The sequence below is a fragment of the Echeneis naucrates genome, chromosome 4, assembly GCF_900963305.1.
Source record: "Echeneis naucrates chromosome 4, fEcheNa1.1, whole genome shotgun sequence".
NCBI classification, from domain to species: Eukaryota; Metazoa; Chordata; class Actinopteri; order Carangiformes; family Echeneidae; genus Echeneis; species Echeneis naucrates.
Window position 1 is genome coordinate 2,180,544 of NC_042514.1, and position 26,157 is coordinate 2,206,700.

The 26,157-nt window shown below is 40.6% G+C and overlaps 2 protein-coding genes across 2 annotated transcripts in view; one reads left to right on the forward strand and one right to left on the reverse strand.

Moving 5' to 3' along the window:
* Positions 1–26,157, reverse strand: part of psmd1 (proteasome 26S subunit, non-ATPase 1) — a 33,894-nt gene that overhangs the window by 5,157 nt on the left and 2,580 nt on the right. The window contains exons 5-20 of the mRNA XM_029499911.1: positions 25,827–26,035; positions 25,386–25,529; positions 24,765–24,991; positions 24,377–24,437; positions 24,131–24,259; positions 23,925–24,013; positions 23,725–23,803; positions 23,453–23,626; positions 23,214–23,325; positions 22,690–22,886; positions 22,228–22,323; positions 21,539–21,603; positions 8,976–9,090; positions 5,416–5,532; positions 4,344–4,446; positions 1,290–1,459 (exon numbers count right to left, since the gene is read on the reverse strand). Of these exons, the coding sequence (XP_029355771.1) occupies positions 1,290–1,459; positions 4,344–4,446; positions 5,416–5,532; positions 8,976–9,090; positions 21,539–21,603; positions 22,228–22,323; positions 22,690–22,886; positions 23,214–23,325; positions 23,453–23,626; positions 23,725–23,803; positions 23,925–24,013; positions 24,131–24,259; positions 24,377–24,437; positions 24,765–24,991; positions 25,386–25,529; positions 25,827–26,035 (2,087 nt within the window). The remainder of the gene's footprint in view (positions 1–1,289; positions 1,460–4,343; positions 4,447–5,415; positions 5,533–8,975; positions 9,091–21,538; positions 21,604–22,227; positions 22,324–22,689; positions 22,887–23,213; positions 23,326–23,452; positions 23,627–23,724; positions 23,804–23,924; positions 24,014–24,130; positions 24,260–24,376; positions 24,438–24,764; positions 24,992–25,385; positions 25,530–25,826; positions 26,036–26,157) is intronic.
* Positions 12,824–20,228, forward strand: htr2b (5-hydroxytryptamine (serotonin) receptor 2B, G protein-coupled). Its single transcript, XM_029499912.1, has 4 exons — positions 12,824–13,231; positions 13,543–14,136; positions 17,459–17,659; positions 18,585–20,228. Exons 2-4 carry the CDS (start codon positions 13,875–13,877, stop codon positions 19,526–19,528), a joined length of 1,407 nt encoding a protein of 468 aa, XP_029355772.1. The 5' UTR covers positions 12,824–13,231; positions 13,543–13,874; the 3' UTR covers positions 19,529–20,228.

Sequence of the window (26,157 nt, forward strand, 5' to 3'; positions counted from 1 at the left end):
TTGCAAGACTGAAAGCCATAAGTGATGTTCTCTGTAACTGTGACTTCGGTTTCAAAGGATAAAATCTATAACATTTTCCAGAGAAGCACTGATCTGCTCTTATCTGTGATCGGTGGGTCTTCAACAGGTCTAGATCCGTTTAAGCTGGAAAGCACCTCGAGGTAACTTCAGCTGTCATCAGTTCAACTACATGCAACTGCATTAACTTATGTAACTGTGTGAAAACGCACTGCCTGTCTCCCTAACCTGTGTGTGTGTGTGTGTGTGTGTAAAAATGAAAAAGGGCTCCGTCAGCTTCACCCAGACAAACATGAAAGAAGATCTCCAGCCGCAGCAACACCAGGTGCCTTCTGTTTAGTGTGAGCCTTCGAATTATAACAGTTCACTGAGACTAAATGATTTAGACTGTCTCTGTGGTCCAATAGAGTAGCAGTCCAGCACCGAGGGAACATCTTATTTTATAATCCCTCATAACTCAGTTTTTTTTTTTTTTTTTTTGGACTAGCAGCGAAGGGCACTTCTCTTATACAGCGAAAGTCTGGAAGCCAAGAAAACAAACCAATGAAATGAATGTAAATAGAAGTCTATAATGTTTGTTGTGTTTTGTGTTTTGCCTGGTGGTGACAGGTGAAGCCTGCGAAGGCTCGTGCTGTGGAGTTAAACAGGTGCTGACGAGCTTTGGTATGATGCAGCACAGGGCTTATTAAGCTGCCCCCCCCCCCGCCTTCCTTCTGCACACTATCCCCAGTGTATTTATGTTGGGCTTTCCACCAAGTATGGTCTCCGGTGCCTTGTTAAATTGGGGATGCTAGATCCACAAAGGTGTTCCTGGATGTTCGGGTAGTAATGAAGAGATAATGCCCGGCTTACGCCAGTTTAAGACCATCATTTGTCACACTGATCCCCTGGCATGAGCGTTGGAGTGGCGGGGGCCAGAACAGGATGGTGTTGGTACGAAGAGGCTGCTAGTGACAGTTGTTATCAAGACAAGAAGCTAAATATTTTCTGCCCTAAACACAGATCCAGCTGCTGTATTTTAATTTTCAGGGTCAGTTGTCGTTTTGAAGTTCTAAAGCTCAGTTAATAGAATATTAATACAAATGATCTATTAGCTGCCATGTGACAAAAGTACAGTCAATGCAGCGTAATCTACTCTGCTCTGAACTTTAACATAAAAAAGGATCCACGGACTAACTAACTAACGGCCTGTGTGACCTTATCTTGATATTCTGATGAGGAAATAATCAAATATTTTAAATCCACACACAGAAGTCTGGATGCTTTAGTACCTTTAGGTCCTTGTTGAGGCCAATTATAGCAGTTGGTGTAAAGGCCAAAGAGAGGAAGTGGGAGAGCGGGAACCAGAACCAGAACTGGGTGAAGACCAGCAGACCGACCACCGATGGCATGTGAGTGTGGCCCGTCCTGGACTGCAGAGAGATGGTCACATTACGTCCACCTGCGAAACAGAAAGCATGAAAAGATGAAACAACTCAGAGCTACAGCTTCATTTTCACCGTTTCTGTGCAAAGTTCAACCCTGAAGAAGAGGACATTTCAATCTTCACAGTGCTGCCTGCTCGTTGTGAGTCCGATCAGCGTAGAAAACATGTACGACCAAGAGAGCGCAGCAAAGAATTTGGTGGAAATTCATATCTAAAGATAAATTATAATGGCTAAAACAGCCTTTTCTTTGATTAGACATTAATCACAGATAGCCAAACAAACAGTTTGCATCTTGGCACAGGAATCGTGCAACGCAGGGGTTTCCTAATGAGAGGATGGTCAACACCCAGTTAAGGTTGTCTTTTTCCCTCAACTTGTCTGATGTATTGATCCCAAGGCAGGAGTAAAACTACAGACACATACTGCTGAGCTAATTTTACCGTGGAATCCATTGTCTTCAACATCCTGCATTAAATTAAAAAAAAGGGGGGCTCTGATCATGATCTCTAGATTTGAGCTACACAGGAGATTAATCATTCTCATTAATTCATTATCTGGATCATAAGAGGTGTGTCGGCTGCCCCAAAAATAACAGATGCCTTTCACAGCTGCGGTGAGGAAGCTACAGATTTTACTAAAGCACCTTTTCATTTTAATTTTTACCCTCTGATTTTAATCCAGTCTTTTAATAACAAGCATTCTAGTTAAGAATACCAGTTTAGAAGATTCACCAGAGCTAAGATTAACGCAGTCCAACAACAGTCACCTCGTTTAAATAAGTAGGGGGACTACTGTACGATGGTGATTTTACACTGTGGCTACTCCTGGTGGAAATGTGTCCCCGACCAAATGAGAACAATTCATGTATGTCAAAAGGTGGTGATTAACTGGGGGCAAGGACTCGTGATGGAGTCCAGATCTCACTGGGTCTTTCTGGGACAAACAGAAGGGAGGAACCACAAGGGGGAAAATGAAAGGGAGGAGGAGGAAGAAGAAGCGATAGCATCTCTGATCCATCTGTCATCTCCATAAAGATGAAAAGAAAACTTCCCCTAAAAGCGCTCGGTGACGAGGGAGTAGCCACCCCAACTAAAAATGAAATCAGCCTAAACAATACCAGTTCAGTCGGCCATTGTCTTGCCATGCACTCACTTTTGCTGAGGTCACCGAGCTGATTTACAAAAGCTGCCTTATCTCGACATTTGAAGCAGCATTGAAATGAATCCAGGCAGACAAACTCAACACTGGCCAGAATGAGTCATGAGGTCTGTTCGCTGGACTACAACCGGCCCACTTAAGAGTCTCTTAAAAACTTGAGAAGAGGTTGAGAGCACTTGACTAGCAGGTTCCCCCACTGACTGTGTGTGTGTGTGTGGAACTCTGATTTTTGGTGGGCCAATTTTCACTCCAAGGAGCTGATGACAAGCGGTCTGATGAGACAACATCAACAACCAGTCTACCTTTTGTTTTGGTTTCAAAAGAAGAAATTATATTACACTAAATGAAAGAAACTAATTAAAGCGGATTAATGGACTTTATTAGTGAATGAAAGTATATAAACGGGTGCTGGACATGTAATGGTGAGATGGATACACAGAGTGTGAGCAAAGAGGCTGACATTTCCTTTGTAATGAGCACCAGAGATCATGAAACTGCACCGTAATGGCTTCCGCACATTAAATTAAACGGAATTACCTCTGCACCTCAAACACTCCTAACAAGAGACAGAATACTAAAGCATTCACGCTGCATTGAGTTTGAAGATATTTGACATACAAAAGACTGCTCAAATGTATTTCAACTGTAAGCTACATGCTGAAAACTGAAAACATGGCTAGAAGCACGGACGGCCGGGGAGAGCGAGCTGGGAAAGTATCGGCAGCCTGAAAACTGACTTTGGTGGTCAGGCTTTGTCTGGATGGTCTCACACAGGGTTATCTTGGCATGCAGGCCTGAGTTTATTACACTCAATGTGCCTGATTTGATATATGATTGATGCCATGCTTGTCATGAAGATGGCAAATCTGCTCAGAACTGAATTACCACCATCAGGCAATTTTATGAGGGCTGGGGGGAAAAAATGGGGAGTCACAACACTGCAACACGTACACTGCGCTTACACTGTCAAGCTGCAGAGCAAATACTGTGAATAGTTATTTGAGACGTCTATCAGGTGCTGCAAGCTGCACAAAGTTGCAACACCTGATAGTGTATTTAGACAGCACTGTGTAAACAGAGCTGGTTTCTCTCTGGGTCGGCTCAACCGTGTCTTGTGTTGCTGCAAGAAAATGGGTCTCTGCCGCGGCCTGCACTGAGGGTTTGTGTATATACACGAGTGTATGAGTGTGCTTTCAATGCATGTAAATGTGCAGCACTCCATGTGATGATGTGCAGCTCTCTATAACCCCCCACCCCCACACACACACGCATGCTTGTGTCCACAAACACCTGCACAGACACACAAACAAAGAGAATATCAGACAAACAGTAATCACCAAGGGGAGACCAACGGGCCATATGGGCTGAGAGCAGAGCAGAGCTGAGGTGGGACCGCCAGGCGCTAATGCACCTTAGCATGATCTGTTCCAGAGACACAGTGCGCGGGTGGTCAGCCAGAGAAAGTTACGCTATGTTTGCTTGAGCACAAGGAACTAAAAGACACACATTCACGTAACCACAAACCCACACAACACAGAGCAGTTGACTTGTTTTACTGTGCAATCAAGAATTTGGTTCTTTTTGCAAACCCATGACGAGTGAAAGCACACGAGCCGGCAGCAGGGACCGCATACGCTTTGATCTCTTGCTTGCTGAGGAGATCCGACTTGTGTATTTCCAGTTGTCAGGCAGCATTTCCAACTACCAGCCCACATAAACAGGTTAATGTGTCTTACTAACCTGCATCAAGGATCCCCTGAGCCAAGATGGCACCAAACTTGGCCATAACGTCATCATGCTTGTCGTTGATCACCTTCGCATAAAGCTGCCTGAACTGGTTCACCTAAAACAACGAGGAGATGAAGAACATGTTGTGGTGAAGCTCAGAGTTACGGTATTTATTTAGAGTTGAAGTTGGAAATAAGTTGAACACAAATCTTGTTCGTATTTATTTAAGTTTGTGCCACATTGTCAGTCACTATGCAAATTAAAGGGGAAGTTGTACTGCAATTTGTCCAATTTGCACACTAGAAGCAGAAAATTCATACAAGAACCACATCACCATTCCCACATGGCGCAGTACCTGACAGCATACCGCAATAACCCAAGTAGAACTGGGAGTAAACACTGGTTGCTGGATAGTTATCAATCAAAGGGTCCAATTTACCACCCTGGAAGAAGAGCTCCAAGACCGCTGTCATCAACAGCTAAACAGAGGTGGAAATGACAAAGACCTGGGCTTTGGGATAAACAGTTATGGATGGAAGAAGTCCTGATGTGCACGGTTTGAACAAAGAAAAGGAGGTCTCTTCTACATTCCTGTGTGCCGCCTTGGGTTTTCAGGAATGCTGCTGTGCAGATGAAGACTCTTTGAAATGTCGTCTTGTATATCTTAAATCTCTGGGACAGAGTATGTGGCGCTCAAAGGGTGAGCGCATGCAGCTATGTATATAGAATAACTTCATTATTCTGATGCTTTCTGGGTGAAATCTTCCCTCTTTTTAGCCCTCACTCTTTACTCAGCAAAACGTTCTGGTCCAAGTTGTACCAAGAATAACTTTCAGTCACAGGCTTGTTTATTTTGCAGATAACCAGCACAGAGAAAAGGCCCCTGCCTTCTCTTGTATTGGTCTGAATGAGGTTCCTTTAATCACAAATTGGATCTCATTCAAAAGAAATTCCTTTGTTGTTTCATCGGAATAAGCTTCTGGACTAAATCCTTCACCAAAATTTTTGAAACTATAATCTGAATTTCCATAAGAAATCTGAGAAACAGATCACAGAAGTCTGAACACAAACATTTCAAACATACCTTTGGACAGGTGACCTCGGTCTGTTGGATCATGATGAGGGCAGAGGCAATAAGGGCACCCTGTCTCACATAATTCACTGGATCATTGGTCATGGGCTCCAGCAGATTGATGGCCTCCTGCAACGTATTTATTAGAGAAAAAGGAAATGTTAATTTCATTTATTTATAAGCTGCACAGTAATTATGGGGGCTTGTAAATAATCCGGAAGAAGGCTCCTTGAAGGTGATGAGAATTGAGAAAATTATCTTTCAAAAATGTTGTTCTAAATAAGAGGCAGGAAGGAAAAGCACAGGCCAGGTGTGCACGCCTTCTGAATTCAGTGAACTACACAGAGATCTGGAGTGCTTGCAGGCCTGTAGTGCCACTCAAGAAAGTATGTCATCTAAAAAGCTGCTTGAGGGCAAACAGACACAGATCTTATAAATATAAAAGAAAGCATGTTTTATCAACAGGGCATCAGTTGGAAAAACCTGGTAAAGATAAATAAGTGAATGATGATCCTCTTTTAACTACAATGAGACCGTGCTGGAAATGGGATGTCTTCTCTGGTTTAGTCTGGAGTTTAGGCTGATATCTTAATGTCAAGACTGTCCTGCTAAAACTTTTTGAACTGGTTGCCAACCATCATTAGGTTGCTAGAGGCAAGAAAGAGCTCCATGTTTATAAGTAAGAAACTGGTGCTGATATTTTCATATTACCTCCATATTTTTGTGATACTGAACTGAATTTAACAGTTAAGATGCAGAAAGGTAAGTTAATGGCCTGGAAAAAAAAAAAAAAAAACAGTTCTGTCAGGCATATCTTTTATATGTATCATCTCTAGACTAGTTTAATTTTAACATTTTGAAAATGTGAAGAACTTCGTGTTTCGTGTTTGTGAAAAGTGCTGCGTAAATAAACTTTCTTTGCATTGCTATGTTATATTCAGCCAGGTAAATTTTTTAATCCCTATACATTTTAAATTTTGTGCCTCCCAGCAGAGCAGATCAGGGCAACAGGGGCATTTCTGCTTGGTTAAATACAGGAAAGGGATTATCAACGGAGGCAACCAGACCATGCAAATTAATGACATTAGTGTCGTGCATATCTGGTTGCCTGGGACATGTGGACCAACAGTTACGACAAGCCCTGTCTTCTTCAATTTCCTCCCATGATCGCTGTGAATGGAGGGAGTAAGGACCCCCTACTCTTTCTCCCCTTGTAACTCTGGTCTTTGCTCTTTTCTTGCCGAGCAGGAAAGGCTGTAACTCACACCGCTCAGCTCGCAGGGAGGCGTCAGCTCCGCCGAGGAAAGAGAAACAAACTGGGATGATGACAGTGGAGGTAAAATAAACCACGTTTCATCAGTGCTCTTGACTCAGCTGGCTGAAAAAGCCACGAACAGGGATGATAAGTCAGGAGTGTAAAGCCAACACCAGTCGACCACATCCTGTTCCTGATAGGTTGTCAGAGGGTTTAATTGAGGGTATTTACTGTCAGGCCCAATCAGCAGAAGAGGCTGACACAAAACGCGACTGCTTCAGATTCTCTTAATCCACGTACAGTTGTGGACTGTTTTCTACAGACTGGCTGGATGAGAGTGGACTCTTTTCATGGGTTTCAATTCAGCGCTTCTAAGAACTGGCTACAGGCTTATGTAAATAAATGGAACAGTGCAGAACACACTTTACCACCACATAATTTCCATTTCAATACATATAAAACTGTATCACATGACAGCGCACTGAAACGGTTCCTGTGAGTCTGTTTGGTGTTTAATGTTAAATTTGCAAAGGTGAGAAAAAAAAAAAAAAAAAAAGTTTCCATCCAGTTCATCAAAAAAGATTAACTGTACTTAAGATTTTCATTATGGCACAAAATCTGCAAGAACTAACTGTCTGCACGAAAGGCCAAAACAGTTTTCCTGCATTGCTCTTGAATGTATACAACAGATGAGGAACACTGGCCTAGTAAAAATATCCAAAGCCCAAGATGTACAAATGATGGCAAACATGCTCCATATAAATAGTTGACCCACATCTTCTGCGTCACCATCATTACTCTCACTAAGGACCTAATGTGCCACGGGCCTTATTCCGGAGAAACCGAGTTGTAGAGCTTTAGAGCCGATCAGCTTCGCCAAACTCCCGATCTGGTCCAAAACTTTCACTTTAGCGCTCCGAGGCACGGGGTGCAACGAGCCGTGACTCCACTTGGACTACGCCACCTGAGTCTCATCAGCTTACACAGTTAAACAACTGGCAGCATCCAGGACGTCTGTCTCTGAATTCTCGATGACAAGGCACAGCCCGGAGAGTTTGTGCCGATTCAGCCCATTTTATGGGCAAAAGTCTTCATAACTTCCTGCTTTTCCACAGCTCTGACTGCGAATGTTGATTATTGGAAGTATCAATAGATGAGAAGTCAAACTGTTGCTTTCCCAATTCAATCTGTTTTCAGTGCATCAATAATTGACTGCCAAACCTCAAGTTCTGAAGAGGTAAAGGATTTGATCACACTGACAGATCGGTCTCATCATGTGAGGTATAATTGGGTGCAATCAGATGTGATTGTGTACACAGTGCAGTTATGTTGTCCTGAATGAAAAACTGCCACCATGGACACACTGGAAATGAAGTCGTCCTTCTCCTTTGTCTCTGTTTTAATTAGTTTTAAAATACTCCCTTTCCACTGTGTGGTTAAAGTATTGATGGTGACAATCAGCCGCTGATTTACACTAAAAATGCTTTGCAGCAAGTTTGGGGGTATGCAAATGCACAGTCTTGTAAAAAAAAAAAAAAAAAAAAGGTATCTGGGTATCATAACAACTTGTGTTGGAGCAGCAGTTTCTTGTAGAGCTGACCGCCTCATTATATCCGACTACAGAAAAGCGACATTCTTTTCTCGGTGCTTACCCGTGCCACAGAGGAGTTTCTGCAGAGTAAGTAATCTTTACATCAGTGACGCACATATTATGTCAAGAGGCAAAGTACACCAGATAAATGAGGACAGCAAGGCCAATACTGCTTTTGTGGATGGGGGGTGGAAAAAATGTAAGCATTTTAGTTCTATGCCTTTTGAGGAATATTAATTTTACTTATGAGCACCAATTCTAACAGCAGTACCCTCCTGTGTAGACATCCTATTAAGTAGGAATTCATTATTTACATCTTGGAACTGCAATTCTGCAATGAATACTGCAATGAAACCAGAAACCAGAGTACATTCATGTGGTGAGGTGATACAAGTTTTTCCCTCCACTTATAACGCAACCTCATGTATCACATCTTTAATGAGAGCAGTCAAATAACACACTTCATAAATTTAATGTACAATCCACGTGTGAATGCTCGTAATCTGTTTAGAAAACCAGAGCTTTATTTGGAACATGCTTCTAGTATCCAGAGGTGACTAATTTAATGTGAACCTGCTGTTTCGTTGGAAGACTTAAAAAAAAAAAAAAAAACAAAACCTCAGCGCCAAGTCATTTTTTAGTGGAGACACTTGAGCATGGAGATGCAGAGAGAGAAAAAGTGAGCTCAAAATGAAGGCCGCCGGAGGTTGAAGGGACATCACTCACCTTGTTTCCCGTCCCGGCACAGCAGATGCCCAGAGCCATGGCAGCACCACAGCGAACATGAGGGTTGTAGCTCTCTGACAGCAGAGACACCACACTGGGACACTGCTCTGGCGTCCTGGAGAGACAGACAGAAAAACTGAGGTGCGAGGACATGACCACAAGAGCAGGAGTGTCATCTTACCCTTTAAGATCACTTTAAACTACGAAAAGAGGAAAACAGAGAGACACTTCAAATTATGATAATATTAATAATAGTTTAAAGAACCTTTCTTTAACATTATTAAAGTTTGAAGATGATTGACGATTGCATGTTTTGTCCATCTGTGTGTTGTTGTACAAATGGCACCACACTGATGAAAATATAAGTACCAAGAACTTAATATCATGAAAATAATAATTTCAATGCCACAAGGGGAATGTAGTGACAGAGCTTAGATTTGTGCCTGAAAATTCTTCTTCACATCCTTTTTCTCCCTGTGAGGAGAAAAAAAAAAAAAAAGAGCAAGACTATTTATCTTTAAGATGTTTTACATGGAGGTCACGTGTTGAGAACAGCATGCAAAGATTAGATACTTCAAGTGAACTTGATGGAGCATAATGAGAAACTGGAAAAAGGAAAAAAAAAAAAAAAATACACTTTAAACAGTTTTTGTTCCCCAGTCAGAAATCCTCTTCAATCAGTAAAAGGAGAGACACTTTGACAGGCACAGCTTCGGTCACGAGGTGAAAACACAGAGCACCAATGAGATAATTTCTTCACTTCAACAAAGACAATCATCTTTTCAGCATCTCTCTACAACATGGCTATGTTTTACAGTTATCAAAAGGACATTAAACTGTGTTGCGGGTTGTCTTGTGTTATTCCTGCAAAGATATTTAATTTGAAAATAAGTGAAAAATTAGCATGTGGTTTACGTAATGTGTTTTTATTTTCCCAGAGAATGTGAAAGCTGGTTTGGATAAGCCTCGCTGGATCTGACAAGACGGGTTGATTGGTTATATGATTCTATTCCATTCATTTTCACTGAAAGGTTTAATTAACTGAATATCCCAGATCTGATGTTGTTTACTGTGCAACAAGGTCACTGAAATGTCACAATTTAACTGTGAAAACCCGTCGCTACAACCAGATTTATTTTATTTTTTCTTGCAAAGAAGTAAAGTTCTTGTGGCTTTAGTTAAGCTTTAGCTTAATTGGCACCATATAAAAAGATAAATGTACTGCCAATTCTGAAACAGTATGAACTGGATGCATTATTGTGCAAGCTACAGCGACCTTGTAGTGCCCCTTTAATAGTTCATGAAAGTATAGAGGGTACAGAAGACTTTCCGTCTACTTTAAAGACTGTTGCCTAAACGTCCAATAAACTGATATTACAAGAATCTGAATTTCAAGAATATAATATCTATTATAAAGTCCTGAGAATAATGTCTAAATAAATCAAAGCTTTCCTTGTGTCATTCTGTGTGACATTTTCAAAGGAAAACCACCACTGGTAGTTTGGACTGCATGAGAATTAAAGATCACAAATTGGCATCAGTCATTGAAAGCTCATGGCTGCCTTTCAATTTCACCTACAAACTGTTTATTCTGTTCTGACGTTTCCCTTCAATTCAAACTTAGGTGCTCACAATAAAAGGCCATCAGAGAAAAACATAAATAAAACCGTTTGGCCTGACCAATGTGTTGATTGTGGGTTGAAACTGAATTCTCATCGATTCCCAACATTTGCAGCAAGAGCGAAATATGCTGCAGCAACTAAAAATGTATGAAGTGGCCCATTTAAAGTTTAAGACTTTTCATACAGAGATCTTGTGGTTAAATGTTGAAATTGATAAGGGACTGCAGCAGCCTGAAATACAGCTTGAAAAAAACTTTTCTGTGGCTCAGTAGTTTAAACTAAAGTCCTGTCAACCAAAGCTAAAAATTAAAAAATAATAAAAAAAAGAAAGAGTCAAATTAAGTTTAACCATAGCAAAATGGACAAAAGAAAATCGATATCCAGCATTTGTTTCATCTGAGAAAGTGGTGAAGCAACAACGTGTGCATTTTAAACCAAACTTAGATTTCCTCTTAATTGGTTTTGGACTTACAAACCTCATTTAAAAAAAATATTGCAAAACTTTACAAAACCGGAGAGAGAAAGAATAACAGAAGACTTCAAGAGAATGTTTTTTTACATCATCCAAAAAATAAAAAAAAAAAACAACCCATCATTAGAAAAAAAGGGTGAAAATCTCTCCGACCTTGATGCTGAGACAGAGAAACCTTCAGCAGTGGAGCTGCTGTTTAAAGACTCCTTTAGGAAAGATTTAAGACTTTATTGGAGGGTTGATAGAGGTTTAACTCCTTCTAGGAAGCAGCACGCATACTGAAGGTAAGCCAAAGACACAAGGAAAACAGCTTGGCTAAACAAATTATAGATATGTTTTGGCACATGAAATGTGATTGTGGCAGTTATTAATGCGCTCTCACTGCAGGAGAGCAGATCTGATTAGCTCATTTCCTGTCCGTTACAACCAGTCTCACAAATACAACATGAATCCACCTGGACAATGTTAGTACCAGACAAACTGATTTCATACATATAGTTGACACTTAAATATAAACACAAAACCTACTCACACTACTTTCCTCTCTTTGTCACTGTGATTCTCAAAATCTGTACAAAAATAACTAAAAATAAATAAAGGCAATCAACACGAGCTCATAAAAGAAAAGAGGAGCTGATGTAGAAGAAATGTCAAGATGTATGACAAATATTCACACGAAAAACATGTTCAGCATATTAGATTAGAGGAACAAAAAACTGCCAGTAATCATAGCAGTTTCATAACAACTAGGATTTACTGGATTTTATTGAAAATAAAGTTACAAGATGCCTGCATGGCCTGTATAGGATGTGATGGTAGAGTCAGACCTTCAGCAGTACATCAAAAGCTCCCACTGGCATCAGAAAAACCAGGACATCAACAAAGTTGTTCGCAAAGAAATTCAAGGGAAACGATAGTATAAAACTCTGAGCTCGCCAAACCAACATCTGCTATTGTTCTAGAAAAACACTGCCTTTCTTCTCACAAGGTTATCATATGAACTCGCCTTCCGCGACAGAAGACACTAAACTTGGCCCATGTGAAAGGGACGAACAGGGGGAACAGTACTGAATGAGGAAAGCAGCGCTGTAGGTCTATGAGGGAGCAAATTCCAGCTCTTCAGATGGTTCTTTACTCAAGGTCATTCAGATTCGGGGGGATACTGACAGCATTTCTCACATTTTCATGTAAGAATCGCACATCATCTGGTCACTGTAAACTCAAGTGATTGTTTATTTATTGTCTTTTAATGTCTCGCATCTGCTTTTAAAAGTAGAAACAACCAGTGCACTTCTTAAGACAAGAGATCAAAGGAGAAAACAAATATGGTTTAAGTTTCAAAATTAACCACCTAAATGAAATTAGGATTGTAGAGAAAAGACTATTGGAATGTGAGCTACATGAGGTCAAAGTGGAAAGTCAGCCGTGTACATGCACCTCTCCCAAACCCCCGAAGGCCCCCCCCCCCAGTGCTGCTCACTTCAAGCAGAGGAGGAGAGGAGAAAATGACAACCAAAAACACCTGGACAGCAGCGTGGAAGGAGATTACCTCCCAGAACCAGTGGCAGATCGCCAGCATGAAGAGATTCATCTGTTCTGTAGAGAGTCTGACTCAGGGGCATGACGGAGAGACGGGAGGGAGGGGTGAGAGAGAGAGAGAGAGAGCGAGAGAGAGCGCAAGACTGGGCAGAGTGCAATCCGATCGCAAGCTCTGAACATACAGGGACTGGCAATGGGAGAGGGGTGAGACGAGCCACAACATCTGAAAGTTTTAAACCTGTGATCGTAGCTGGTGATGCGAAGCAAGACTGGGGGTTCCTCCAGCGAGTGGAAGCAAAACAAATTCCACATCATGGACTGCTTCAGACAGAGACAGATTTAGGTTTTTGCTGCTGAGAGAGGGAATTCTCTTCGTCACATTCTTATTTGGGGGGTGGGGTTGGAAATATAAAAAATAAGAGAGGGGATGTTTAGAATAGACAGTAAACTGTGGAATGCAAAGGGGTGACTTAAGAAAAAAAAAAAAAAAAATGGTGCATTAAGACTGAAATGCGCCGGGTCTTAGGCTGCAACGTCTCTGTTGCCTCTGGTTTTTTGAAGGACGTAGCGGCTTCATAAAAACACTTGAAGAGTTGAGGCACAAACTTTACCTTCAGAAGCAGGTAAGAAACATTTACAAAATCATAACAATACTTATGAACACTTTGTATTTTTAAATTGTGTTATTGTGGTTTTATAACTCAACCTTATCATCAATAGTAACTCCCTGGAAGGACAAAGTATTTCAGACATTAGATTTTCCATCTTGGTTAATTTCTCACCCATAATTCAAAAACGGTGACTATCACCACAGAGAACGGACCCCCCAAACCCCCTCATTTGTCTCTATTAAGGAATAAGGACCAGACCAGTTAACGCAAAAGGGTGGCGAGGCATCTCTGCTCCTTTAACTGACCTGTTTGCCCTTTTAAAGGAATCCACTGGATGATAGAGATCCAAACACCTGGAGAAGTGAGAATTGCTAACATTTCACTGTGGAAGTACGAACCGTGTTGGGATTACTGCCAGTGTTGGACTCTGTGGCGTTGGACCGGTTTTCAGTGGATCCTCTATTGATTATCACCAATTTCTTTTGGTTTGTACGCTACACAAGGGATGACACACCCTGTTCACCGGCCCTGAGCTGTCCCGGCCTACCCTCTGCCCTCGCCGGTGGGACCCAGTGACCATGCTGACCGAGTGTCCAACACCAGGAAAATCAGAGCCCACATTCACGCTCAGGCCCGCTGTAACCGCTGCGACACCATGTCCCAGGCAGTCGTGGCTCCGCTCCAGACTAACAGCTCGTGGCCCAGACTGGAATCTGAGGTACAGCTGAAATGGGCCGCCCTGCTCATCGTCATGGTCATCATCCCCACTATCGGAGGCAACATCCTCGTCATTCTTGCTGTGTCCCTTGAGAGGAAGCTGCAGAATGCCACTAACTATTTCCTGATGTCGCTCGCTGTGGCTGACCTGCTGGTGGGACTCTTAGTGATGCCCATTGCCCTCGTCACTATTCTCTACAGTAAGTTCAACATGGGAACTTTGTCTTTGAAAACTTTTTCTTCTCATCTCTTATAAAACCTGTGCTGCATAAAAGCAACAAACACCTGATTGTTCTTAACATAGTTAAGAAAGCTGTTTATAATCTCTTTGATGTGATGGAAAAAGTTCCAGCATATCATTCCTAACTGTACCAAGGTGGACGTGATTTAAAGTGACTGTTTAGGTGAGTTAATGTTACACTCATGGTGATATAACCTGAAGACATTTTCCAATTTTCCATTTCATTGGAAAATTGTGTTCATCTTTTATGAGCTCAAGAAAACAAGTCAACGTGGTTACGGATAGCAAAACGGGCCAAAAATAAATCATTAGAGACACTAAACACAATTTTAGCACTCTCTAAACAAATGAGTCTAAATGAAGTATAACAAGAGATAGTGGGCAATAAACATAATACTTCCTCTGGCATGGATTTAACGAGTGACCTGATGGATCATTTTACAAAGACAAAAAATTACAAATGTCAATGATTTAATTTAAATTAAAGTGACAGCTGCATATTGTCTTTGTTTATTCAGCTCTACAAAATGCTGAAGCTTTTTTTAAACCCAGTAATTCAAACTGTGTACAATAAGCCACATCACAGTTAAGGCTCACACACATAATAGACTGCTTTTTGTTGTTTTGACTCTAAAATGGCACATTTTCTATGTTAACTGATGTGTTTAACTGGAGAGCCTACACAAGTCAAAGTCTGCATCTTACTGTAGAAGCTAAGTAAGTGAGAGCCATGCAATTAATTTATTATTATAATTTGTAATAATCTGCCAAATTACACAATGCCCAAAGGCACTACATTAAAAGATGAAAGTATTTAACTAAGTAATAGATAGAGCAGCAACTCAACTGTGAAGTTTCACGATTCATTACATTCTTCTCTGCTTTCAACATGCTTTAACTGAGTGGGCTGAGAAAACTGAGAGACTTTAGTTCCCCCGGTGTAATCATTAGAAGAAAGAGAAAACATAAAGATCAGAGAAAATTAAAAGTGCTCATGTTCATCGTGTTTTTATCATTTAGAATCGTTTCATTTTAGGTGGAAACTAGGTATACCATAGCTATTGGAATTGGAACATAATTCAATGGTTTTCTCCTTTTCTCCACAATAATAATATACCTGCTATGGAGAAAAATAAAAGGAAATTTACTCTCCATTTGGAGAATATTATATCAGACTCCAGCTGCTGTCATTACTCTCCTTTTTAGGGAGATGAAGCTCAGAGTACTGAGGTGAGAAAGGAGAGGTCATGGGGACGTAAACATGCACAAACAGTGTTTGTGTGAAAGGCTGGTGTGAAGCACAGCAGATCTATCAACGGGATGGACATTCAAACAGCCAGCGGATCATTTTCTAATGAGAAGCACACGGTAATGCATCACAGGACAGGAATACTGTGGAAGGTCGCTGCTCTCAGGTATAAACACCCAGTTACAGAAACTGGGAGAGACCGGCTTTAGATAAAAGATCGAGATTATAGCAAGGCCATGAAACGCCCAGCATTTCATGAATATGCTTCAATTTAAAGCTTAAAGCCTAAGAGAGGAATGTGACTGGATTTCTGCTTTACATGTAACAACTGCCAGTCATATTCCACATCTCCTGAACAGATGAACTGAAAATGTGAAGTGTTAAATTCAATAATAATATTTAAAATTACTTTAAATTGGTTTTCCTTTGTTACGCATCACACCTGCAAGGCATCACCTTATAACACATTAAACTGCAAGTTTTCACATTTAATATGTAACACACCAAAATATACTTTCTCCAACTCTCTGTTGTATATAATGCTCCATATGCTGACATGACTGAGTACAACGATAAGTGATGATGGGTTGATTAAACAAACCACAGAAATGAAAATATAAATCAGAACAATGTTAGAACAAAGATACAACCCGCAGATACTTATGGGATGATAAAAAAAAATATAATATACACTGTTGTTTTCTATGTGTCCTACACTGAAATGTACTTATTGTGAGTTATATCCTTCTAAATCTGATTTTAGTGGCCCATAAAAATGCTAAGAAACTTTTGTAAGTGATCAACAATAACAAACAAGATGTAGTGAGAGAAACTTCTGTGGAATACTGACCACAGCCTTGTGCCAGAAACTGTTGGATATCCATTGCTCTGAAAAAATTCATCAAGGGGGACATCTGCTCGAAGCATATTTTTAAAATAAACTAATACCAGAAGATCAACAAAAACTGTAGCAGGTTTTCTATCCTCACTGTAGATACACAATGTGAACAAACTTTTCTGCAACAACTACAACACTTTCTTATGCATAAGGATGGATGACTTGGTGGTTTAACAAACGACCATGAGATCAATACAAACTCATACTCCAGGGCAAATTTCCTTTTGCAGACGACATCTCTCAATTTAATTAAACAGACCAAGACTTTCCTTTCTGGAGCTGTTAAGATTTTGCTAACAACACTGATGAGTTAGATATTACAATCTCAACAAAACTAAGGGCACAGTGGGTCTACTTTCACAATGTGTGAAGCATTTGTCAATGAACAAGCCAACCGTGTGCAACCTAATCAGAACTATGACTCAAAAATTCCACCAAAAGTGACAAGTGGTGGAGGAAAAAAAAAAAAAAAAGAGTACAGGAGGGGCGAGGGGGCATAACAAACGAAAATTATGTAAAGGAATATTTCCAACAACGCTCTTTTGCAATGTTAATGGGTGACGGGACAAAAGCCAGAACAATTACTTGCCAATTTTATGCCTGGAACAGAAAATAAACACTACTGTTAAGCATAGTCTCCAGCACATCTACATAAAGAGCTTGTAGCTCCATAAACAGTCAGCGAACCCTCCTATTTCCAGTAAAGTCCTTCCTCACACGGATAAACAAACACCAATCTTTTGCATGAGGGTTACTTCTAATCTCTTGCCATTGTGGTTTATCTCCAATAGCCAATAATATGTAAAACTCAAGTTCTTTTCAATGGGTTGTACATTATAGTTATAGTATAGTGGTCTTTGCATTTAGTAAATCCAATGAGGTAAAAAATAACAAACTACACATCACAGTAAATTTGACCTTTGATATTTACTCATCAAAATCTAAATCAGTCCAAGTGAATGTTTATGCCAACTCTTAAGATACTCCCTCAAGGCCCCATTCAAAAGGGGATTGCTCACGAGAACGAGATGGTCATCCAACCCAAAATCATAAAACTTTCAACCCTATCTGTCACCAAGGGCAGGTCGACGTCATTATTTTACTGGATTAACTTCCTTCTCATCTCCCCTTTAGACTCTGGGTGGCCTCTTCCAGAGTTCCTCTGTCCCATATGGCTCTTCCTGGATGTGTTGTTCTCTACTGCCTCCATCATGCACCTATGCGCCATTTCACTGGATCGCTACATCGCCATCAAGAAGCCAATTCAACACAGCCAGTACAAATCCAGAGCCAAAGCGATGGTGAAGATTGCACTGGTGTGGCTCATATCCATTTGTAAGCACATTAAATCAGATCTAACTTTTACAGAGCTCTGTGGACACACTTACTTTGACAATTATTTCTCTACGTTTTTTTTTTTTTTTTTTTTTTTTAAATCAAATAAGGATTAAATAATCAGACCTGGTTTACAGAAATGAGATACTTTATGAACAGCAACCTGTCAGCTGGGTAAGGTCCATTTTTCATTGTGAATCTTAGAGATGTTACTGTTTATGCCACAAGAGTGTTGTATGATCCGAAAGCAAAAAAACCCAAATAATTTAGATGCATCCTAGTGGCTTAAAGCTGTTGGAATTGGATTTCAGAAGAAGCTTTTGCAGACAAACAAAAACAGCAAAAAAGGAGACGGCAGAGTAGAAGGTCACAGGCTCATACAAATAAGATCTGCCGCTTTATAGGTTTGAAAAAACTTACATTTTTCTTCCATAAGAGTATTGAGGTTCATCATACTAGACGGGCATTTCATGTTGTCCTTCACATATGACAGATGTGGACTGCTTCACTGGGGCATTAAAGCTCAGTGTCCAGCTCCGATCACTAACAGCGCGGCCCATATGGCTGTCGACTTTGGTTTCTTTTGAGCTTCATTTCATGAGCAAAACCAGAAGATCAGATGGAATGAGGGGAGCAGCACTTAACACAACTGACGACAGAGAAGCTTTTACCCCGACTGTATACTGTTGCTCTGGTTAACAGGCATGGTGGCGGGCCATGGCTGATTAACTTTACTTTAATTTCAAAACAAAAATGAATTCCTGGTATTTCTTGTTTACACTTTCATTAAACATGAATCTTTTTTCAATTACCACCACTGCAGCACTTGAAATGAAACATTAAACACAGCATATGTTTGCTAAATGCCAATGTTTGCAAATGCTAGCCAATGCTAACTGTTGTTGTTGTTGTTGTTGTTTTCCAGGTATCGCAATCCCAATTCCAATTAAGGGGTTGAGGAACTTCCACCTCCCCAACAACATCACCTTCAACAGTAATCACACCTGCCTGCTGAAAACAGACACTTTCCGGGACTTTATCATGTTTGGCTCCTTGGCAGCGTTCTTCATCCCTTTGACCATCATGATGGTCATCTATCTGCTTACTGTCCAAGTGCTGCGCAAAAAAGTTTACTTGCTCAGGTCAAAGGTGTCTCAGCGCTTCAGCTATCCGACCATCGCCACAGTTTTTCAAAGGGAACAGGGTGCAACTTCACCTCAAGCTGAGCAACTCGACATCCTTGACAGCAGACTCCCCAGGACGCAAGAAAAAGCAAATGCACGAACAATGAACTCTCCTAAAGGGGAGGAAGTGTCATTTCGCAGAATGTCTACAATGGGCAAGAAGTCAATGCAGACTCTGAGCAACGAGCAGCGTGCCTCAAAGGTGCTGGGCATTGTCTTCCTTCTGTTCGTAGTAATGTGGTGCCCTTTCTTCATTACCAACATCACCTCTGTTCTATGCACCAGCTGTGACGTTAATGTAATCTCCCACCTTATGGACATCTTTGTTTGGGTTGGTTACGTCTCATCAGGCATCAACCCGTTGGTCTACACACTATTCAACAAAACCTTCAGGCAGGCATTCACTCGCTACATCACCTGCAATTACAAAGACTCTACGAGTGAAGGGCCAGGGAGACACCCAAGGCCCTCGAATGCACGGATTTCATTTAGGTCTTCCATGGCAGAAAACTCCAAACTGTTCATGAAACGTGGAATGAGGAACGGCATTGGAGCAGTGAGCTATCAAAGTCCACTAAGGAGCCGACAAACCCCTGCACAGTCCTCCAGCGGTCTAGCGTTAGACTCAATGCTTCTGAATGACAATGAAGATAGAAAGCAGGAGGAACACGTTAGCTGTGTATAGAGCTGCTAGAAAAGTTATCCAATTTGAAAAGGGAGCGCTTGATTTATGGTGCAAAATGCTAACTTTACTCTCAAAAGGCAACTCGCGTTAGTGGAACCTGCTGTTGCTTTCAGTTCATTTAAGGCCAGCACAAAAATCTGCCCTGTTGGTGTCTGACGTTGCTGATTGATTGTTTACGTCAGCAATATTTTCATGACAAAAAGGAGGAAAAAGCTACGTTTTCAAGTTTGGTGTTTTGGAAAGTCCACATTCAAAGTCCTCTAACATATTTATGATTAGATTTGGTCAAAGTGTCACTTGGTAAGGCTTAAAAGCAGCAAAGACCGTCCATAGCAGACACAAATATGTACTTTATGAAAGGTCAAAATTCAACCAAGTTCAGGTCACCTGACAAATGTGAGGAATAAGACACGAAGACTGACTGCAGCAACAATATAGTCTATACAGCATATCTTAATATGCTGTAAGCCACTGCAGAGCACATGCTTATGCACATGCAACAACTTTTCCTTTCAAATCTGTCCTCCAACAGACGCTTGAATTGCAAAAGACATTGCACTCTTGATATGATTCTTATTGCATTTTCTGGACCTTTAGGAAACGCTCTTGTATGAGTATTGCTGCCTGATGATTTCACATGTTAGAAGGTTTCCAAATGAAAAAAACTCCTCATAAACAAAAAGAACAAAAATGCTGAATAAATGGGCGCCTAAATGTGTTAAATAAAAACAGATATTTTCTGTGTTGCTGAAATGAGAGAAAACTGTGCCAATTCCAAGAGTATGTTGCCACTGACAGTGTTTTCTATTACAATTTTAATTTAGTTGACACTGGCCAAACTCAAGGGGAGGCGAGCATACTGCCTGAGAATATCAACAAACACCCTTACTATGTGAATCAATACACATGGATTTTTTTTCTATATAAAAGAAATTATCTGCTAAAAAGCATATTATAGATTTAAATGGGCAAGTAAGAAAACTGTATATTCAACAGCAACACCTTTAGTCCGTTAAGTTAATAACAGATCTTGCTATTTAGCGTGGAGCTCTGCAGACTTCCTTGTATATTACACTACAAACAAAATATGAACTTTGTATTTGATTAACGCTGCAAGAAGCATTACATTTAGGGATTTGTGTGCTGTCCATGTAAATTTAAAGAGTGTCACTGTTTTACTTTGACAGACCACACCTGTTTCATTGTTGTCAAGCAGGAAGAAAAGCAGTAAGTGTACACATTGGGAGAGTGGCGGGAGTGATCCTCCAGTCATTAGGGTGGGAATCTGCAGAAGACGAGGCCAGCTGAATTGTTCTGGTTCACAAGTCTCTCTAAACACTGTGAAGATTTACACAAAGTTTATCTAGCGGCCAATTGATCACAGAATATCGCATAGCCTTTTTTGGGCTTAAAAATGTACACCAAAATATTTGTGCACTGGCTTGGATTTCTGTTTAACACTCCTCAGGTCTCTGATGGCTAACTCCCTATAAATAGTCTGGGAAGAAAATGTGTGAGTGACAATGACAAGAACGTTCAGCCTCCATTGACAGCAGAATACCTTCCATGAAGACCAGGATGTTATTGCGAGCCCGAGACAACAGGGCACCAAAACCTTCCCATCACATCAAAGAAAAGGTGTTCATGTCTAAATGCATCTTATCATGAGCAAAGAATCAAAAATTACAGTGACTCGGGGTCACAGAAACCAGAATCAAATAAGGACCAATTAGAAAAATGTTCCTGGTAACTTTAAACAACGCTGGACATTACAGCAACTATTGGAGTCTATTTCTGCAGAATTTAACAACACAATTCTCTATGGATGGCTACAGCCAAGTTTTTTTAAGGTTCCACATAATGAGACAAATTACTTTGGTGTGTAGAGAGAGAGAAAGAATTTAAATTTTGGCTTCTGAGGTTTCAATGAGAGAGGCCTCTGGTGGATGTAGAGAACCTGATGAGAGTTCATTCTTCAAGTCTTTTTTTTGTGCATGTGTTAAATCTTACCTGAACAAAATGAATCCGATGGACTCGACAGCAGCCCTCCTGACGTCATCGTTCACATCACTCACCTTCATTGAGAGAAGAAAGTCAGCAAAATAATCAAATCTGGTGCAGAGACTCATAAAATCCTTTGCATGCGCCACTATCACATCATTTACTAGCTTTAGATTGTATAAAGGTGCCACCTAGAGGACAACACACTAAACTGTTCACACAGCTTAAGTATGTTGATTACATTTAAATGCAGTCACTGAATGACACAAACATGGATCATGAAACTGCAGCCTGCAGCAAAGCTAGTTATTTTCCTTGTTAGAAGCAGGAATTTCAACGTTAGTCCCAACTTCAAACACAAATATCTCCATCAATAAGAAGCAATTTTAAAGAAAAGCTTTCTGGACTTGATGGATTCAAGTCAAGACATTTCATCAGAAATGGATGTCGATGATTTACGACCAAAACTGATGCTCTTTTTTGAGGATAAATGGAAGTGTAATAATTTCATGATAGTCAAATATTTTTCTCCTCATAGAAATTAGTTTATTTCTTTTTTAAATAAAGCATAAAGTAATGAATTATAGTACCAGCTATGTCAACACAGCCCTGTTCATTGCCCTTGGCATCTGTTATATTGCCAGAAGATAAACCTGTCCTCTTCTTAGTGAAGTACTGTGTTGTGAAGAAACACTCACAGCGACGTGTAGCAGGCGCCGAATGGCTTTGTTGTTCCCAGAGCCGCAATAGGCCATTCCCACAGTGTACATACCAGAGCGCCGCAGGATGGGGTCCTGTGGTAGACAGTGAAAGGAAGCAGAGCTTTGAGACTTTTGATGAACAACTAAAATAAACATAGAATATATGGATTTCTGGCACACACTACAGAGGAAGAGCCTCCCACACAACATGAAAGACACACACAACCTGGGATTTTATTAGGAGTCAGTTTAGCAAACATCAGGGTGTGCATTGGTAAAGTTCATAGAGTGCAATGACCTGATAGGACTTTTTAATACCTTTGAATTCCATGTATCGTGTTACTAATTCATAAGCTTCCCCAGACACGCAAGATCAAAAACTTTGCATTAACCTCAATTGTTGCTGGAAAATAAAACCACTCTGTCCTTGTGGTGTAAATGAGTGCATATCAGTCTTACCTTGTCTCTGCAGAGGCTTTCAATGAGGGCATCAGCCTCCTCCATACGTCCGTACATGACGAGGGCGATTCCCACTGCCAGGCCACGCAAGATCTTCTCATGCTGCGTTTCCTGAGCATAGCCCACCATGTCCTCAATGGCCTGGGCTGACTTTGACCCCAGCATTACCAGACCCAGAGCCAGACCTGCAGCTTCACCTAGGAGGTTGCATGATATTGTCATAATTGAACAACATGCATTGTTGTTTTTTATTGGTGTATATGACTTGCTAAATTAAAAACAGCTGTACATATAGGAGACTTACTGCATTTTACAGACGGTTTTAATGCTGTCTAATTTCATTCAGTTAATAAAGATGGCAAGGAATTAAAAATACTAATAATGGTAACATTTGGTGAAAATTATATTTTATTTAAAAAAAAAAAATAGGGAGGACAGAGACAAATTAGCAATCCTGCTGTTCAGAAAAAAAGCCTTTCTGAAGCCTTTCTTTTTATAGAATTTGCGTTCAATGACCTACATACCAGTCACAGCATCATCCTGGTACAAGTTGGATTTGAGGAGGTCGTAAACATCTTGTCTGGCTGTGCCCAGTGCAGCCAAACCAAGGCCGAGGGCGCCACCATGACGGACGATCTGTGCATCAGAAGAATGCAGATATCAAAGAGTTTGTTTAAAACTAAATTCCTTCATTTGGCAATTATTTTGTCTCTCTCATTCAAATATATACTAGACAATAAACCATACACATCAAAACACTCACATCATTGCTGGCATTCTTCAGCTGACTGAGCAGGTAGTCAATGATGTCGCCGCCATGGTTAGCATGAATGAGTCCCAGAGCATACAGGCCTCCTCCCTCCTGGTAAGCTGAGCCTGGGGAAGTGTCTTTGGGCAAGTAGGTGGCCATCAGCTGGAGTGCCTCTTTCTCGTGGCCCTGAAGAAGTAGTTATATTAAAAATTGTAAATAGAATTAAAATCAATAATGATTTAGGAATTGTGATTTATAAATGATTCGCAGTGGTATAAATTTACCTTGTGGATAACACCCAGACTTGCTGTTGCTGTGAACTTTGCCCAGTTGGTGGCCCTTGCAAGCCACTCCAAATTTTCTCTACAAAAGCACACACAAAAAAAAAAAAAAAAACATTGGTTGAAGTGGCACTTGGAGTGAATGTGTTTCAGTTTCTGTCGCTGCACTCCATGAAATAAGATTTCTATGTGCTGACTGTTACCTGAGGAACTGGTCACTTGTCGTTCCTGTGTGCATGAAAGAGTTGGCTATTACTGTGGCTGTGTGGCAAACCGAATTTCTTACTGCATCCTGGAATGACAGAAGAGAGGAGAACAAAACAGAAAACAACACATTCAGTGACACAATCTTCGCTTTATTTGAATGTGTATATGAGAGCTTATTCATCCTGGTGCTGGTCCACATTACCTTTGTATTTTTGAGGATCATTAGATCTGTGTTGTTATTTCGGATTAGGAACTGCAGGTGCAGCTCAATGGCCATTTCCCCACTAAGAATTTTGATCATCTTGGCATTCTGGTCTTTGGGCTCATCTTTCTACAAAAACAGAAACAATTTGACAATTTATTAAATAAATCAGTAGGTGCTCCATTTAGACAGAAAAATGTTAGAGTCAGAAATAGTGCTGCAGTGAATAGAAACAGAGGAGCTTACTGTTTCTGCTGGTTTCCCAGCTGGTGAGCTTCCAGCCTTGTCATCTGTTTCCATGGCATCACTGCAAAACACAGAAAAGTCACTATGATCAGTCACAGCATTACAAGTAACAAACAATAGCTCAGGTTGATAACTCGAGTTCCTTATATTTGACCAAATGGGCCATCTTAATTAATTTCAGCAAGTCCAGGTCACACCAAAGAATAAAGCTTGTAGGACTAAATATTTAGTTGTAACTTAATATGGGCAATTATATTGTTTACAGAGTCAAAAAACTTCTAATCACAACCATGAGCTGTGAAAAGGCAACATCTTCATTCTGTAATACACCTGCAAACAATTCCCTAACCAAAGTACTAGTGTGTTCTTGTTATCTTCCCTCGCCTACCTGTCTTTCTCAGGTGTGGGCACAGTTCCAGTGTTTGTTGAGCCAGGAACTGCAGGAATGGGCGTTCCAACTGTCCGCAGGTTCTGGATGACAGAGGAGAGGAACTGCTGGCTTGCACTCTCATACAGATCAAAGCAGATCTGATAAGCCATTAGCAGGTTGTCCTCCTTCACTAGTTTCTCCAGGATGTCACTAACAGCCTGCGGGTCATCCAGGAATATCAGGCACTACAGAGATGAGGAGAGAGAGAGAGAGAGAGGGGAGAAAAAAAATAAAAAAGAATGGAGATTGATTTTAGGCTCACAGATTTATAAAAGAATCGACTTAAATTTGGCAAAACATAAAAATCTGTACCTAAGACTAGACTATAAGTTAACACCTCTCATTCTTATTTAGCATTTGCTAACAGAAGGGAAGTAAGATTTAAAGTGTTGAGAAAAAAGGTGATCAAATAATTGTCTTATGGTAGCATTAAGAACACTGTAAGGGTTCAAATGTAAAAATGTTTAAGTATGTTAAAATTCTGTATAACCAGTGACTGAAAAAGCATCAAACATCACAGCAGTGAGTATTAACAAATTAATACATAATTCAATATTTTCTCTAGTGACTGATGTTCACCTGACAGACGTTGATGAAATCAGGCTTTTCCAAGTTCATGTAGAGCTTGACCAGCACCCGCAACACCTCATTGCGGAATTTCTTATTCTGCATCAGGGACATGCACACTTTCAGGCTGTAGGCAAGGAGGCCACTCAAATCATTCTGCATGGGACAGTAAAGAAAAAACAACAGTCAACATATAACGTTAGATTGAGGCAATCCTGGAAAACATCCCTGGCAGTACTAAAAGATTATGATTGTACCATTAATTTCGACAATGTCTAAGCCATTTCTTCTACTAGAATGAACTGACTCATTAGCTCTGTCAAGGTTTCAGGGCATTATGATGCCAAGTATACTAGACTCTTGTAAAACAGCAAACACCTATTCAGCATTAGAGCCAGCTGGAGATATTCCAAACTAATGTCAAATTATTTGGAAGCCAGAACAGATGCTGACCGATTCCAAGATGGTTTTTTCAAACATGTCAAGACGCCTGGTCTCCAAGGCGATGCCAATGGCCTGCTTGTACTTGTGATCGTCAAGGCAACGCAGGAACATTTTGTTGACAATGCCCTCCAGGCGAGGGTCGATGCTTTTCTTCTCTTCATCTTCTGGCAATTCAGCATTTTCCACCCGCAACTTGGTGTAGTGGTCGATGCATTTGGCTAAAAGACACAAGGGATGAAAACAGAGGCTCCATTTCATTCCTGGATTCAAACCAATTTGCTATTCAGTCAACCGTATTTATTGGCTTTCTCAACCAGAAAGCAGTGCCAATTTTGTAAGC